At 37.9% G+C, this 17,910-nt stretch overlaps 1 protein-coding gene across 1 annotated transcript in view; it reads left to right on the plus strand.

Annotated features, from left to right (window-relative positions):
* si:ch211-113g11.6 (uncharacterized protein LOC559008 homolog) overlaps positions 1 to 17,910 on the plus strand; it is a 42,899-nt gene that overhangs the window by 1,126 nt on the left and 23,863 nt on the right. Inside the window, exons 2-5 of the mRNA XM_005929482.2 lie at positions 10,406 to 10,545; positions 13,209 to 13,271; positions 16,679 to 16,774; positions 17,119 to 17,224. Coding sequence (XP_005929544.1) covers positions 10,406 to 10,545; positions 13,209 to 13,271; positions 16,679 to 16,774; positions 17,119 to 17,224 — 405 coding nt within the window. The remainder of the gene's footprint in view (positions 1 to 10,405; positions 10,546 to 13,208; positions 13,272 to 16,678; positions 16,775 to 17,118; positions 17,225 to 17,910) is intronic.

Here is a 17,910-nt window from a genome sequence, read left to right on the forward strand (position 1 = left end):
TCTTCCGGACGCACAGAGCGGAATAAAACCACAAGTGCTTAAAAGCAATATTTCCTCTGCCAAGAGGGGGAACATGGCGCCTTTCCCCCCCTAACGCACGTCAAGGCTGTACCCTTTAAACACCCGTCTGGCACCGCCGAAAAACATCATTACTGTGAAATATGACTCTTTGGAGGTTGGCACAGTCACTGTGCCTCCCGCGTCCTTGCGGAGCTGCAATGCGGGACACGGCAGCTGCTTCACACTGCAGAGGAAGGGTCCTATTCAGTGAAAAAGAGAACTGCTTTAGTGTAGCAGACAAAATAAATAAATATATCCTATATGTGTACACATGTACAGAAAAGCCAAGATGGGGAAAGGGAGTGTGGAGCAACGAATGGAAAATTCCAACCCGCCTCCTTGTTATCTATTCCACTCACGCCTTTTTACACCTCACACAGTCCTCTAATATATTCAACAATCAATAGAGATGGGTGCTGTGTGTCAAGGTATTGGTATCTCTAACCCTCCCCGCGGATATACAAAACGCACAAGATGACGGCCTGGACGTGCGTGTTATATCAATCAAATTCATTGTTACGCAATTTCAGGGTTAGCAATGAACGCCTATCCTTAGGACACACAAATCCAGAGACACACACAATTACACATGGAACACTGTCAGAGGAAATCCATCAAAGGCGCAGTCTGAAGCTTCAGCACCTCGGACAGCTCCGAGGTGCTCTAATGGTGAAAATGTCCTCATTTTGTAGGCGTTTGCCAAATGAGGACATTAAACAGGGTTTCATACCTTCACAGAGTTGTTTGGAGGTTATAATCTTTCTTTTTCTTTTTTTTTTAGATTAAAATAGTATTTCCTTTAGTGGTTAAGATAGGACCTGGTGCTTTTGATTACGATATTATAGAAGCAAGGGTTGGAATTACTTTGCATTCATTTGGTACAGACTACACCTTTGTCCAAGTCCATTACAATAAGTGCATTCAAGCTAAGCACAGCAAGCTTTCATCCAAACTGTAAATATCTCCCCCCCCAAATGACAAAGAGGATGCAGGTACAATACATTTGAATTTTATGGTGGTCATAATTTTAAGTTGTGGTTTTTAGAGTCTTGACCCTAATTAATTTAATTTGGCTACACATTTTCGATATCCATATCTCAGTATGAATCAAAGCAATGCTACTGCCCAATAAAATACAGCACCCAGAAGGATCTTTAGGCCGAAGAATGGTAAATAAATGGTAAATGGCCTGCATTTGTATAGCGCTTTTCTAGTCCCTAAGGACCCCAAAGCGCTTCACACTACATTCAGTCATTCACCCATTCACACACACATTCACACACTCTTAAGTAAAGTTAAGAAACACCTCTTTAGAACGGTCACTAAAATCAGTCAGTCGATATGTTCTCTTTCTCTTTATGGTGTGGATGTGTGGACTACCAAGAATGATACAGAGAATTAAACGACTAATAAATCATCATATCCAGTGCAATTATAGTATAACTTACATGTTTTTTTGCAGAGTGCTGTAAGACGTTAATATGCCAACTGTGTGAAAAATAATTGGATTGCTTTTTTACTTAAGAGTGGTCTTTCTGACTAGCTGATGATTCTAAATTGAGGAGTCACTCTATGTTTTCCTCTGTTTTTAACAACAACTACTAACAAGTTAAAATGATCAAATTAAAGGCCAGTTTAACCAAAGCAGTTGGCTGAAATATGCCAAAAAACAAAGCAGAGGGAAATTGCAGAGTAGCATGATAATGCTTTGTGAGCTGTACATAAAAACTACAGTTTATTAGGTAGACCTTGCTAGTACAGGGTTGGACACTGTTTTCTCTAAGCATAGATTCAACAAGGTGTTGGAAACATTCCTCACAGATTTAGGTCCATGTTGACATGATAACATTTTACACATGCTGCAAAATTGTCCACTTCACATCCATTATGGTAAATGGACTGATTCTTATATAGCGCTTTTCTACTCTCCTGGATTACTTAAAGCGCTGTAGACAACATGTCACATTCACACCCATTCTCACAAGCACTTTCTCTACACTGAGTGCTTTCTAACTACATTCACACACATTCACACTCTGATGGATACATCGGAGAGCAACTTGGGGTTAGTAGCTTGTCCAAGGATACTTGCCATGCACTCTGGAGTAGCCAGGGATCGAACCAACAACCTTCCGATCAGTAGGTGACCTGCTCTACCTCCTGAGCAGGTCACCTACTGCCACCTCATGCTAACTGGTCATTCCACCACAATTCCAGGTGTTCCACTAAAATGAGATCTGGTTGCTGTGGATGCTATCTGGGTACAGTGAATTCATTGTTGTGTTTAAGAAACCGCTTTTGAGAAGATTTGAGCTTTATGACATCATGTGTCATCCAGCTAGAAGCAGCAATCAAAAGATGGGCACACTGTGGTCATGAAGGGATGGACATGCAAAGGAACAATAGGAAGGCTGTTGCCTTTAAACGATTCTAAATAGATTGTAAGGGGTCCAAGGTGCACCAAGAACATATGCTCAAGAAAGTGACACCACCATCAGCAGCCTCAAATGTTAATATTAGACAGGATGATGGTGGTTGTGGTGTAATGGTACTTTTACGGTTTCATGTTGTTTATGCCAAATTCTGACCCTGTCATGGTCCTGCATCATTGCCTATTATTTTGAAATAATTTACTGTGTCATTTCTGTTTATTAATAAATATGTTCTGTTTCATTCTTAGTTTGCTTATTGTTGAAGTTTCCATCTTGTGTATTTCTTTGTTCTTTTGAGCCTCAAACCCTTATTTCCAAATTATATTAGAGTTTATTTTTTGTCCTCAGTATTTCTTGTAACATCTTGTCATCTCCCCTATGTTTGGTTATGGTTCTCACTTTCTGTTTTATTTTGGTTGTTCCTTTTTTCTAGTGTCTTTTGTTGGGTTAATTCCCCTCATGTCTCATTGTCTTTCATTATTAACACCTGCGTCTTATAACCCAGCTGTGTTCACTTTCCTTAACTGTTCTCTTTTTGCTCATTTTTTGTCTGCACTTAACCTGCACTTGTGTGCTCCCTGTAAACTCTGGATTCTATTTTCCCTTGCAGATTTTGTATTTTTTTTGGACTTTTTCAACTACCTTATCAAATGTCACTATTTGGGTCCCAATTCCACACTTCATGATAGCTGTTAGTTTAACTTCCTGTTACCTTCCTGCATTCTGACCATCCTCCTGTGACATTAAAAAGGAATCTTTGTCCAGAGAACTGCAGCTCACTGGATATTTTCTTTTTTTTTTTGGACCTTTCTCTATAAACCCTAGAGATGGTTGTGTGGGAAAGTCCAGGTAGATCAGAATTTTCTTAGATATTTAGACCAGCACATCTGGGATAAACAAAAATGCCATGTTCTTCCCAATTATGATGCTCAGCTTCAGCAGGCATCGTGGCCATGTGCATTGAATCACTGCCATGTGATTGGCTGATTGGATTATGAGCAGTGAACAGGTGTACCCACTCATTAGTGTGTAATGCACTAGTGAGTGTACAGCACATTACACATAGAGATTTAAGCCAGATATTTATGTAGAATAGTCATAACAGCAGCTTTAATATCATATCAGTAAAGCAGAAACCATCAATATTCACCCACTGTTTATATATGTTTTGTTTGCACTTTTTTGTTTAATTGGGGAAAAACTGTTCTGTTCTCCTCACTTCCTTAAGGGACTGAAACATAATAAGGATTTGGAATAAGGTTAACAATAGTTGTTGTTTTTTTTTTTAAAGCAAGCTTAAGCCATGCTTTCCTTTATATTGTGTGTACATACCTAATGAGTGACAGTCACATTTGGCAATTACATAAAATGCATATATTGGCAAAGTCGGACAAACAGAGAAATCAAGAGAGAGGAAGACAGCCAGCAGCAAAAGAGAGTGAACACAGAAAGATAATTTTAAAGAAACACCCTGAGAGAGAGGAACAGCTCCTCCTCTCAAATATAATTTGACATGTACAGCATCTTAAATATCAAACAATTTCCCAGAAGTTCAGCGATCTTTTGTGTTGACCTTTCTCTTGGAGACTTAAACACATCAATACAAAATACTCTTGAACTATGAGTCTTATGGATATTCTCTTGTCATGTTAATAATGTGAGACGTTGAGATCCACCTTTTAAAAAAAACTGAATTAAAAGCTTTTATGCAAGTAAAAACAAACAAACAAACAAAAAGCAGCAAACAGAAAAGCTTCAAAAGATCCCTTACCTTGACTCTGCTGCTATCTGTCTTGCTAATTTTAAGACGCTGTTAAATAAACAACTGTGTTCTACTCTTCTTTAATGTGCACATTTTAGTGCAAATAGAACTTAGCTTCTTTAAAAGTGACTGTGACATGAAAAAAAAAGTATTACATGCTCCTCCAAGAAGTTAAGTCTTCAGCCGCTGAGTTTAATGAAGCTTTTTTTAAGCAACCAGCTAAAAAGGTTGTTTTTCTTAGTTCCTGGAAAGCTGACCTTTTGAAAATTCACGACTTCCAACCAGTAGTAATGATTAAGTGTCTGAGTAAAGAAAAAGGAAAGATACACACTTACACAGAACAGCAGAGAACATTTAGGAGCTCAGATTACACCCAGATGTGTCTGGCTCTTTGAAAAATTCTGTGGAGACATGGAAAAAGATGCTGTTAATATGAATGCACAATATGTTCCTACGCTCTACTTTTGCTCTCGAGGCAGGCCACAGACACTCATATTCAAAAATGTTTTCTAATAAAGGATAGGTGGGGGAAGAGACTACCTGTAGTATAATTATGTTAACCCCTTAATGTCTAGTGTATCGTGTTTAATACATTAGTTTTGGTGGGCTTTTGAGACGTCTGCATCATTAGTGTAATTAAAAAAATTGTACAATACAATTTTATTCAATAAACAGAAAAAAAGAAGCTAAGTGTAGTGAATATGGTGCAAATTCATGTTCTCAATTATTATATACTTTGCATATTTGCCTTCCAAAGAACTTTTTGTGCGACAATATCTCCATCAAATGTTATAACACAACCCACGAATAAGGTGCAAGTACCCTGTACTTACATGCATTTTCCAGGCAAAAACTCAGGTTTTTGCAGGAAACAGTGAAACAATTACACTGTAAAACCTACAATAAAGGCGCAAATACCCTACTTGCATGCAATTTGCGAGCAACAAGGTGCAAGTAACCTGTACTTATGTGCAATTTGCAGGCCACAAATCAGGTTTTTGCAAGACACAATGAAACAAGTACACTGTAAGTACCCTGTTCTTTCTGGGGTGTGGGACGTGTTCGAGAGCGACTAAGGTGCATGAAATTTGCAGGCAACAAGGCGCTAGTACAACGTACTTATGTGTAATTTGCAGGCAACAATTGAGGTTTTTGCAGGATACAATTACGCTGTAAGTAACGTGCATTTTCTGGGGTTCAGGCCTTATTACAGTGTCACTTAATCTTGTCTAATTTCCAGGTATTTTACAGGGAAAGAGTGTGAGGTTGAGCATTTTTATAAATCTTACTTTATGTGCATTTTTTGTGATTTTGCCTGCAGCTTGGTTGGCACTGATGAAGCCCAAATTGGGCAGGCCGCTGTTACCGTTGCTCTTAGTTTAATTCTGCAAGTACACAGTTAGATTTCACACCTACATCTCTGAGGGCCATGCATCTTTAGACTGTCTAGATTAGGAGAAAAAAAAAGGTGAAGGTCAGATTGAGTGCAGAGATGTAGACACGTAACCAGGGTAAAAGTCATTATACAGAAATAGGAGAGGGATGTTAGTATCCCAGATGCGACCTCGTCTGACCATGGGAAGTGGAATGACAAGAGGTTGTGACCAGCCCGTCCACCAACAAGGGAAGGCCAAGTCTTAACCACGGCCTCTCCCCAAAGTTTTTACCAATTAGATGAACCCACAATTCAATATATAATCCTGTGTAATGATAAGTTAGGTTTTCACTTTCAGGAAGTCGGCTACAGCTAACTGCTTGTAGACTGTGGTTTTCTGCCAGAGGGGGAATCCATGTACATGTTTAAGTATTTATCTGCTTGAGGCAAATAAATACTTAAAGACTGAATTGAGACTACCTCCCACTTTTATCTCAGAAAAAAAAAGAATCCTCAACAAGAGACGCAAATTGTACTTTAAATTATTTTAAATATCATAGCAGCCTAAGTAACTACTGCTTAAGTAATTTTCTGCATAATTTCACTATTCAACTGACTTCATATATTACCTATAAAACAGTAATAATCACTTTTCTCCATTTACTATTGGAAATTATACTTTGTTACGTACAGTCAAACTTTGGAGTGCATAGGCATCATCTGAGCATATAAACAATACTTACACTCAGAACAACCATGGAATTCACAAGTATTTTTCTTTTCAACTTGGAAAATGTCTTTTACTTTGTGACTAAATGTCCAAATCTTTCCTCTGACTGTCAGCATATTTTTGCAGAATCTCCCCAATTAGTAGAAAAGCAGACCAAAACTTTCTCAAGTGATTCCCAACTGTACGGACAAAAACTTAAGATTAAAAATAAATCTTTTTCATTATCATTTGGAGACCCAAAAAGTACAATGTGCAAGGCTAAATCATATATTTTATTTTGGCTTTTACAAACAAGCCATTACTACTACACTTACTGGCCACTTCATTAGGTTTACCTTGCTAGTGACGGGCTGGGCCCCCTTTTTCCTTCAGAACTGCCTTAATGATTCGTAGTATAGTTTTAACATGGAAACATTCCTCAGATATTTGTTCACCATATTGACATGATGGTATTACACAATTGCTGCAGACTTGTCATCTCCACATCCATGATGCAAATATCCAATTCCACTACATCCAAAAGGTGCTTTATTGGATCAAGACTTGGTGGATGTCATTTCATTTCAATTCAATTCAATTTTATTTATACAACACAAATCACAACAACAGTCACCTCAAGGCGCTTTATATTGAAAGATAGACACTACAATAATACATACAGAGAAAAATCCACCTATTATATGACCCCCTATGAGCAAGCACTTTGGCAACAGTGGGAAGGAGAAACTCCCTTTTAACAGGAAGAAGCCTCAGGGAGGGGCGACCATCTGCTGCAACCAGTTGTGAAGAGAGAAGGAAGACAGGATAAAATACAGTGAACTGATTTGAGATAATTTAAGGTTTTAGATTTGCCAGTGTCTTCTCCCACTAGACACATCCACACCAACAATGTATTTTCACACAGAGAACTGCTGCTCATTGGATAGCTTCTCTTTTTTGGGCCATTCTCAGTAAATACTAGAGTAGGCTGTGGTAAAATTCCAGTACATCAGAACAACTGTGCCCTAAGTAATTTAAATGACCTGTCTTACAAGGGATACATGTGCAAGTGATATGAAACTGCAACAATTTTAGAAGCTGTATTACAAAATTCATGTAAAAGACCAGACTTAAATATAACACCAGAATTCTTAGCGCTTCACATAATATGAACCCAATAAGATAGTGTGGATAGTATGTGGTTTAAACTGGGACTTAAGCCTTGTTATTAGATGGAACGTAACATGTAATAATAAATATTGCATATTCTTATGATAATATTTAAAATATATATGTATATTTTTGTACATCAATCCAATACAGCAAAGAGAAGATTAACACATTCAGATCTGTGAGGGTCACTGGATTTGTGACTGGTTAAATCCATAAAACAGATCCAGCCTGTGTAAATATTATTTGTCATATGGTATTAAAAAAAAACACTTCAAAAACCTTAGAAACACTGCTCTGATGTGTTGTAATACATGATTATATATAAGGTCCAATTACTTATTTATTTTTTTAATCAAGCAAAGACATGCCCACAGTTTTAGCACTGTACTATCAGGGGAAACATTTTAGACCATTTGCTAAGGAAAACCACACTTAACTGAAAACTGATAAAGCTACTGTTCTGTTTTATGGTATATTCAGATTATGCCACGTAATAATCAGGAGGAAAACAACTCTGAGAGATTAATTATTGTTTTAGATCTTCTACACTCTTTATTTTTGTGGGGTGCAAAGTGACCTTCAACAACAACGGCTACGCTGCTAATAGGAAATGACATCATCTGACTGGTGGCTTTCATAAAAAACAAAATAAAATAATAAAATTGTTGTGCTGAGTAGAGAAAGCTGGGTTTACTGAAACAGTGTCTCAGATGTGGACCAAAGGTTCCTAATTTTACATTTTTGGAAGTCCCCATATTAGAGAAGAGGATTAGGGCCACTGCATGTGGTAAAGCTGTATTTGGGTGAACACCTTTCAATTTTATTCTGATTATTTTTTTTAAATGTTTGCTGTTGTCCAATCCAAGAAGCTTAACTGTTTTTTCCTCTTTCGAAAAAAGAGTGAAGTAACATAGCCTTAGGAACCCGTTTTGCTTCTGTTAACTGCTAAAGCAAATATTCATACAAATCTATTGTGTTTATTCAAATCTGCATGCTCTTATGTCTGCCTTAAGACTGTCACTGTGAAACTATACTCTAGTTTCTCTATAGCCCACTTCTTTGTATGTTTCTCACTTCCTTGTGAAGTACCAGGCTCATCAAGTAGATTACTGCCAATAAAAGCGGCCGCTGTTTCCATAGAAACTTGCCAGCAACCTGTATTGCTACCACTCACCACTACTGCATCCTGGTTCCTGCTATCAAACTCGATGTCTTTTTCACTTCAGGGATAAAAAGAACATCTAGTCTCTCAGAAGCATTTATGAGGGCATGATAGTTTTTGATGTAAAGCTTTCAGATGTTTTTCTGAAGTATCTTTTAAGCAAATAAAATGTTGAAATATCTCCTGGAGCAAAGACTAATCAAAATGAAAAAGGATGGCTACATGAGATGTTTTATACTCTAATATTTTGGTTCCATAGCATTCACTATCAGACACAGCTTTTAAGAACTCTGGAAAATCATTTGGTGCCATTCTTTATTTAAATTTGTCTTTTAACTAGTGGGTGCGGTTTTAATCTATTTCTAAACACAGGCACAGTTGCAGTGTAGGTAAGTGTGAGTCTGATTGGATCTGTGATTCAGAGATGCCCAAATGTACTTTTGATTCAACCAACAATCTGTGATAGGATTTGCCCACATGATTATTCTGGAGATTTCTGTGCTCCCACCAGATGCCCTTTTCCTCTGACACATAAGCAGGGTTGACTCACTGTTTAATGTAAAACCACAAAGGGCAGTACTACTGGATCAAGTGCTTTGATAAATCAAAGCATTCTTAGACAGTACTTTCTAAACTACTTTCTTGAGCTTTTGTTGCTGTTTTTGACCTTACAATAATACATTTTTCTATTGATTTCTTATGAATTGGAAACAGCTTTTAAAGTATGATTTGAAAAATCTACATCTCCTTACTTCTCTTTTTTATTCTTAATTATTTTGTAGTAGCTGTGGTATTTTAATAGTTCACAGGTAAAAAGACACACATAAGGAGGAAGGTCCAGAATTAAAAGTTGAATGTTTTCACACAAAAATCCAAGAAAAACATGAAATCAACCTTATAAGAGTTCTGCAAAGAAAACAGAAAGGGGAAGAAACTTTGAATGTGGCGTGGGTGTTTGTGCCAGATGGGTTGGTTTGACTTTTTCAGAAACTGCTGATACAGTTGAACCTTATTTCTCTAGGGGTTTACAGAGAATGGTGTGAGGGAGAAAATACCCAGTGAGCAGCAGTTTTATGGGGGAACTTTCCTTTTTCTTGTCTTGCTGTTGTCAGAGGAGAATGGTTAGACTGCTCAAAGCTGAAAGGAAGGTAACAGTAACTCAAGTAACTCAAGTAACCACTCGTTACAGCCAAGGTATACAGACGAACATAGTTAAATACACAATAAAGCAGAGTGACACTGGGTTCCCTGCTCTCAGCTAAACCCAAAAATTGAGGCAACAAATTTGACAGGCTCAGTAGAATTAGATGTTATTTCAAATTTGCCTATTACCCAACTATTGTCTATCCCTTTATGACCACAGTGTGCCCATATACGCTATGATGAATTAAGGCCTTCCTTTGAAGGTAAAAGGAAATACAACGGGCAAACAAGGGGTGCACAAAACTATACTACTGAATAATAACCAAGCATTAACCAAGCAAGAAAGGAGAGGAAATGATGGACAGCAGTAATAAGAATTCAAAAGCTTGACAAACATGTTTATAGCAGTAGGAACGGATTTTATTAAAAACTGAAATGTTTGCTGCTGTCATTGTTTTATTTTTTTAATCTATTACCACAGGGAGCATTTTAATTGTACATGTTAAAACATAAATTTTCATAACAAAAACAACAATGTACTCTGGCAAAGCTCTCATTTGTTGGCTCATCCCTTTTATTTGTCCCTCAGAGCCCTCCAGGTTCCATTTCAACAGACCAGAGAACTATATCAGCATGTACCACCAGGAAGGGAGTGACACCCTTTACGTAGGCGGCAAGGCAATGCTCTACATGTTGACGTTCACATACAGAGGGGTTCGCGACCTGCAGGTACTGTTTGCTTTTAGCTGATTTTTCTGACTTATACCCAGGTGATTAAATAAAGTGGTTCTTTTAGGATGGTGTATTATTATGTATATTTTATTTATCTATTTTATTTTAGATATGGAACTGTAAAGTAAATATAAATGATAAGACAAACTGCCACATAAATACTTCCAAACCTTGACCCTGTCCACCACCTTCATAAGCAACTTCAGCAACTGAGTTTGGACGTGATGTCCTTAAAAGTTGTATGACTCACAGCAGAATATTGATCTAAGTAGAGATTTAATTAGGGAGACTGATTCTAAATACCTCTATCCAGACCTTTAAGCCAAATGAAGAATCATTTTTTTTCCACAACCAAAAATTAGAGACATTCTGCACCAGTTAGTGGGCAGCCTCCAGGTGTGAACAGGGAAGTCAATGTTAGCACAGACCTGCCAGTCTACTCTGGATAGAATAGGAGTGAGCTATTAAAATTTGTTTAGTCACTTTGGAACATTTTCTTTACACATCTACTCTAGCAGATAGTGAGCTTAACTTTGCATAAAGACTCAAGAAGTGGAAAACAGGGGTGTCTGACCTTTTTTATGATAAATTCTTAATAGACAACTGTGTGTTTATTCTTAAAATCCCTGGTTTCAATTTTTTGGAATGAATGAAGGTCTAATTAATGAACTGCTTTACCAAAGTTGTCAAGAGGTGGACATTATTGCATGGTATTATTTTATAAGGTAGTATATGAGATTTGTTGAAGAAATCTGTTTGTGGTACTAGTAAGCATTACATGATGTGTTTATTGTGTTTCTTGGAAAATGAACTGTATTTGGCACTGGGAATTAAATGTAACCAGAATTCCTATACCTGCTGAAAATAGACACCCTGTAAATGCATTTTAATTCACAAAAGTCTCTTGCTTTTGAAAGTATGGCTAACCCTCTTACTGTTTGATATGAGCTGTGGGATGAAAACAAATATAGCTGCTATCCTGCTGTGAGGACGACACAGAGAGCCAAAGAGGGCAGAGAGAGAGAGATCACTAGTCTGCTGCTGGCCCAGTAAAGCAAATCTAGTCAAGGCCAAGGCAGTTAGGTCAGGCATACATTCATTTCTTTCTATGAGGATAGAAAACATAATTCATGGAGCTAATAAGGTGAGGATACTGTAGGCACGAGATTACACTGTGTGCACTACAGCATAAACACTGACTAGCCAAGCAAATTGAAATTGACTGTAAACTCAAATAGTTTGCTAAAAATAAATATGTCCTACTTTTTGGAATGATCGAAGGCTTATTTGGTGGTTGTGACTCAGAGAGAGGTGATGTATTTGGCAATTAGGAGATGCTTTCAAGTGAAATGGTGTGTTTTTACGTTTATTTTCACAGTAAGTGACAGTTTGACAGGATGAGTTACGTGCAGTGCAGCTTAGAGGAGTTGTCATGTCAGTGTGTGGAGAGAGACAAGAGAGGACCCAAATGCAGGCTGGTGAAGGATGCAGACGGTGTTTATTACAAACACGAGAAAAACAGAACATAAGACACTGAGTGAGTGAGTGAGTGAGTGAGTGAGTGAGTGAGTGAGTGAGTGAGTGAGTGAGTGAGTGAGTGAGTGAGATGAGCTGACCTGGAAGCACACAAGAGATTGACGATGACAAGACAATGAACAGAGGGAAACTGAGGGCTTAAATACACTGATGATAAAAAACAGGTGAGAACACAGCTGAACTAAGTCTGACTAATAACACAGGAAGCAGAAATGAACATAATGCACACAGACAAAAACCTAACACAATAAAACAGGAAACAGGGATGGAAAACTAAATGGTGACAAAGAGTATAGACAGAAGAAAATAAATGCCTAAGAGCATTATACATCAAATCTTACTATCACTGACACAGAATGAAACAGTGAGGGATTGTTTATTGAGATTCAACACTTGTAGAGTCAGACATTTGTGGTAAAAGGTCAAAAAACCCAGTTATTTACTTTGCAATGAAGAACCAAAGCTTGTTTGACAGATACAATGCACAAGCATTTTTTTCAAAAGGATAATTTTGCTATGCAACTTAACACTGCTCATTCGTGGAAGGACTGTCCCAGGTAAGAGTGGAGGAATTACACTACACAGTCGACCTCCGCACTATTCCTGGATTCTTCTGTAGAGTGTAACTCCAAATTAGTCAGGCAACAATCACCATGCATACCGGGAGTTGACTGTTGGTCATTTGTCCAATAAGGTTAGTATGACTTACAATGTACAGTAAGTGTAGCAATTGTAAATTGTTTAAATTAATGCATATAAAATATGCACTGGTATCATTTTAGATGGTCCACAACTTGCCAATTCAAAGCAGAGAATTGAGCTTCAACATTTTCATTGCTGTAAAACAGTGTATTTTACCCTGAGAATGTTCCTTTCAAATTCATGGCCATTTCTGTAGGGCTGTTGAAGGATAGTCTGTGAAAATGTGGAAGCAAGGTAAGGAAGACGAGGACTCCAAAGTGAAGCTGTCAAGTAATAAAGTGACTCTTGAAGGCACTGAAAAGCCGTAGTGTCATATAATACTGTGTGTATTGTATTTTAGAAGCTCCAGCCAGCTCAGTACATGCTGAAACAGAGAATATTGAAGTAAGTTGGCACAAACTAAACAATCACTCCTCCCACAGATCCCAGCGGTATCGGATCAGACTGCAATTGATACCTGCAAGGCAAAGGCTGCACCACTCGAGGTAGAAAGTCCTCTTCACCGTCAGCACCTCCATCACTTCAGCAACACCCCTCATCCATAATTGATATCATCCTCTTTCTTATTACCATCATCATCACACAACAGGAGATAAGATGTACCACAACGTAAGGAGTGCTCTGACACGTTGATAAATGTTTTTTTCCTTTCTCGCATGGTTTGTGTCCAATGTCAGAATGTTCACGTCTGACTTTTCAATTCAATTATTCACATAAAGCTTATGTTAAATCTTAAGAACTTAAGACACCAAATAATTCAAATGAGCATTGTAAAAACATGCAGTAACAAACAACAGCATAGAAAATGATAATCCATGCAGATGAGATAAAATTACACAGGAGACACTGTCACCTCGATAAACAAACACTGTGCAGCTGAGTGAGCAGTGGATAATTGCATTGAATAATTTGTGACTCCACAGAGAAAATGAGAGAAAAGTAGTATTAAAACAAAAAAGTGGCAAGATAAATCTTCAATTGAGAGTTTAAATACTCTGAGAATAAGACACAATACGTTCCATTAAATACTGAGGGTCAAAATCTGCATTTGTTAAGTAAAGGAAATAAGGAGATTATAAACCTTAAGTTGAATACTTACACCACCTACACCTACCAGCTTTCATTATGCAGGCAATATAAAGGTCAACGTATAGTTTTGGGACTATGATGCCACAAGAGTCCATGTGCTGTACAAAGAAATAATTCAATTCCTGCTGCATGGAAGCAATATAATAATAGAGCAGACAGAGAAAGTCTCTCAATTCAATATTTTATGGAACAATAATTAAATAAGTTGTGAATTCAGTTCAATGCAGTTGTGTTTATAAAGTATATATTCACAACACCGCTTATGAGCGACCACTTGTGAGTGGTGAGAAGTAAGCTGCCATGCAGTGGTGGCGTGCAAATGTTATGATGCTGAAAAGGAGGAATGGAAAAGAAATGCTCAGTATTCACTGGAAGTCACCAGAAGCCTGAGCCTACAGTAGCATAACTAAGGCCCCGGTCAAAGAGGTCTAGAGAGAGGCACCCACCAGCTCGGTGAAAACCCATTGCAACTGGTTGCAGGAGGTAACTGGCAGTCTCTGTGAAATCAACTGCTAAAGCCCCATTTACACAGGCCTGTAGACCAATCAGTGACCCACTTTAAGCAATCACTAGGGAAAAGAGTGTATTCCATAAGTGGTTGGTGATTGGTTGGTAGGGGTTGCTGGCAGTTGCTAGTTTAAAACTTGTCACAACGAGATATAAATTGTTGCACCAAAAATGTCCTTGCACTAGCTTTGTGCAGTAGCAGATTGCTGCAGATGCCCTTAATATAGATGGGAGAAGTGTACATGTCTGTAAACACTGCCAAATTACTCACCAGGTTCCAGTGAAACTGTGAAAAGTGTGACTCAAGCTAGAGATCTACTGGCTTCAAAAAGTTTTTGAAACGTGTTGGTTGCAGTGGCAAGGCACACTGTTAAGTTTGAAGGCAAATGTGCTCCACTTCTGATTTCTGTAGTGAAGCTGTAAGTGAAACTTAAAGAAGCTTCACTATAGCCCAGGAAATAAATGGCCAATATTTACAGATGAGTCAGTGTTTTCCATGCAAACCATTTGTGACCCCAGCAATCTGCTAACAACCAAAGAAATCACAACAAGCGCTTTGGTTCAGCACCTCTTACATTCTTTCCCTAGATGAGATAAATAGAAGGTAAATTACAAATTCTATAGTGATTACTCTGTGCAAAAATGCACTTCTGAATGTATCTGATGGTAACATTTAGTCAGCCTAGAATTCTACTATAGCAAAAAATTACCCTTCATATCACAAGGCAAAAACCGATAACAAAAAGATGTAGCTGAAGTTATGGCACAGAAGAAAGGGCAACCAGAGCTAAAGCTTGCAGAAAGTCTGATAATGACAGATGGTGGAGAATGAAATACCCTGATCCATGCAGTAAAACCTTGTCCCATGAAGGACAAGAAGCCAAATTTTCAGTAATTCACAACCACTGAGTGTGTGAAAAACAAGTGAGATGAAGGTTGAAAGTTAGCAGACTGAGTGTAATTTCACAGACTGATCGCATATCTGAGAAGGTTTTAAAGAGTCTGTCCACTTCAACATCAGTCTACAGCACAGTCATTTTACAAAAGCTATGCACAATAAATACACACAACAACAGAAACAAACCATATTGAACACAACAATAAGAAACTAAAACTCTTTTTGACACTGTTCTGAATGGGACAGCTACAAAGAAATTTTCTGCATGTTGAAATGTTCTGATTTTAAACTTGAATCTACCAAACCCAAGGACAGCCACTCATTCCATAAAGTAGTTTAATGATGTGGTTTGTGCCTCTGGAGGAGCTTTGTTAGTTCTGAAGAAATGACTCACTTCCCATCAGTTAGTATAGCATGGCTTGGGGACTCTGATATGTGAAGAATGGTTGGTATTTTACTCAAAAGTACCTCTTGCTTGCTTCTTGAGGAACAAAAACTTGCTTGTTCCTCCGCCAGATAGCTTATAGCATTTCAGGCATGTAACTTGACATTTAAACTCACTTACTTTGACTTCACTCCTGCGTTTTAGCCTGAACAACTGAAAATCACTGCCGAAAGTAGTTCTCAGAAGAATAGAAACTTGCATACGCTCAGTGAAAACCAAACATAAATGAATAAATAAATGTCAGCCCACACTATTGCCTACCCAACCACCTACATATCCACCTACTCACACTCACACAAGCTCTGGCCCCAGTCTTTGGATTTTGCGATGCACCTTCACTGTCTCCAGAGACCCATTTGAATTTGTGATAGATTGCTTACGAAAAAAAATACACATCTCATTTTTTATTAAATGCACATTCCAACAAACATCTATTAATTGTGAGGATACTAGGAATATATTTTCATCTTCCATCTAGCAGTGGATTTGGGATAGGAGTCTGTTTTTTGTGCTTAGTAAATAAGTCATGCATATGGAATATTGCAGTGATGTACTGCAGGTTTAAGCCTCCTGAGTGCTGTCTGCCAAAAATGTTTGGCGCATGAATGGCTTCCAATTTTTCTTAAATCTCTTTTGGTAATCCACTCTTTCTCTCATAATCTGCCGTGTGTTGTGCTCTTGCTTTGTCTCTCAAGCCCTCTATTCCACATTGGGCTCTTTCCCTGTTTGCTTTTTCAGTCCCTTGGTGTGTTTTTTTGTTGTCTTTCTCCCTTTGTGCTGTACCTTTCTCTCTAATCTCTTTTTCACATACTCTCCTCTGTTTTCCCTTTCTCATTTTAATCTGTAATCCCTCTACCTATCTGCACTTCTTCCCATTTTCATCTTGCTTCTGAATCATTTTCTGCCTTTGTCTATGTCTGTTTATCTCACTCATGTGCCTTTTTCTCTAACAGCTGGAGTGTGATAATTTCATCACAGTCATTCAGAAAGTAAATGACACATTCATAGTATGTGGGACAAATGCTGGAAACCCCAGGTGCTGGATGCTGGTAAGAGATTTCTTTAAGTACGTGTGCTTCCCTTTGTAGTGATGTGAGTGCTTCACTTAGAGTCTAAGTAATCCATGGATCAATTGTAATTAGAATTTATTTATCTTCTTTCTTATTTCCTTAGTTGGTTAGATAAGGGCTGAGAGTTTTTCTTTCCACAGAGGGCATTTTCACTTTGTAATGAATATGTTACCCCATGGCTAAGTTGAAATGTTCTAAACTCTGTGTTGTAGTAGAAAGATAAGTGGGTGCTGGGTGTAATACATTTAGACACAAAATGAAATGAATAGAGTTTAAAAGCTACACCTCCACTGGGCTTGATTGTCTTTGCCTTCTTTCTGCAGGTTAATGACACAGTGCTGACTGATGTACAGGGTGCTGGGCAGATATCTTCAGCCTCTCACATATCACCGCAATTCCCTTCCCATAGGGCCATCAGCTTGCCTGCAGGTAACACAAAAAAGACCTGCAGTAGTGTAAGTTCATGTGTATATGATAGAAAAGAATACTGTTTTGATACTAGCAAATGAAGGCACTGCAATAAAATATGCCTGACAAAGCAGACTCAGTAGACCCAACAGATCTCAGCTATAGGCAACATACAGCATACTGGCGTCCAATGTGGCTTAAGTGTTCAAACCAAAGGAGAGTTTGTGGTAGTTTTTGATGGTTTGATCTGAAGAGAATGACCCTCATCCACACCAGCAACAAAAAGAATATAATTTACAACTATAAGAATATTAGTATAGTGGTGGTAGCTATTAACTACACTAACAACTAAATCCACAATCCAAACTTAGCCCTCAATTAGGATTTGTTGCTTCATTTCGTTCTGTCTTTTATTTAGTTAAATCACAGTAAAGTCTTGGGATTCACTTAACACAGTTTACTATGATGAGCTTGGTTCAACTGCATCAACATAGAGAATATAGGCAAAGGCTACAGGAAGCGCAGGTGTTATATACTCCATGTGTCTTAGTATGATACTACAATCCCCACCTATATTTTAAAGAGCAAAACTACATGTGACATTTGTGAATTACTGAGCCCATAAGAGCATGTGACTTGAGAATGGTGCAAAGGTAACAAAAAAAATTTATATAGCTGTAAAATAAAATACATCTTCAAATTTTGAA

Source organism: Haplochromis burtoni, unplaced genomic scaffold (assembly GCF_018398535.1).
Source record: "Haplochromis burtoni strain Fernald_Lab_line unplaced genomic scaffold, NCSU_Asbu1 Contig_124, whole genome shotgun sequence".
In the NCBI taxonomy this organism is placed as follows: domain Eukaryota; kingdom Metazoa; phylum Chordata; class Actinopteri; order Cichliformes; family Cichlidae; genus Haplochromis; species Haplochromis burtoni.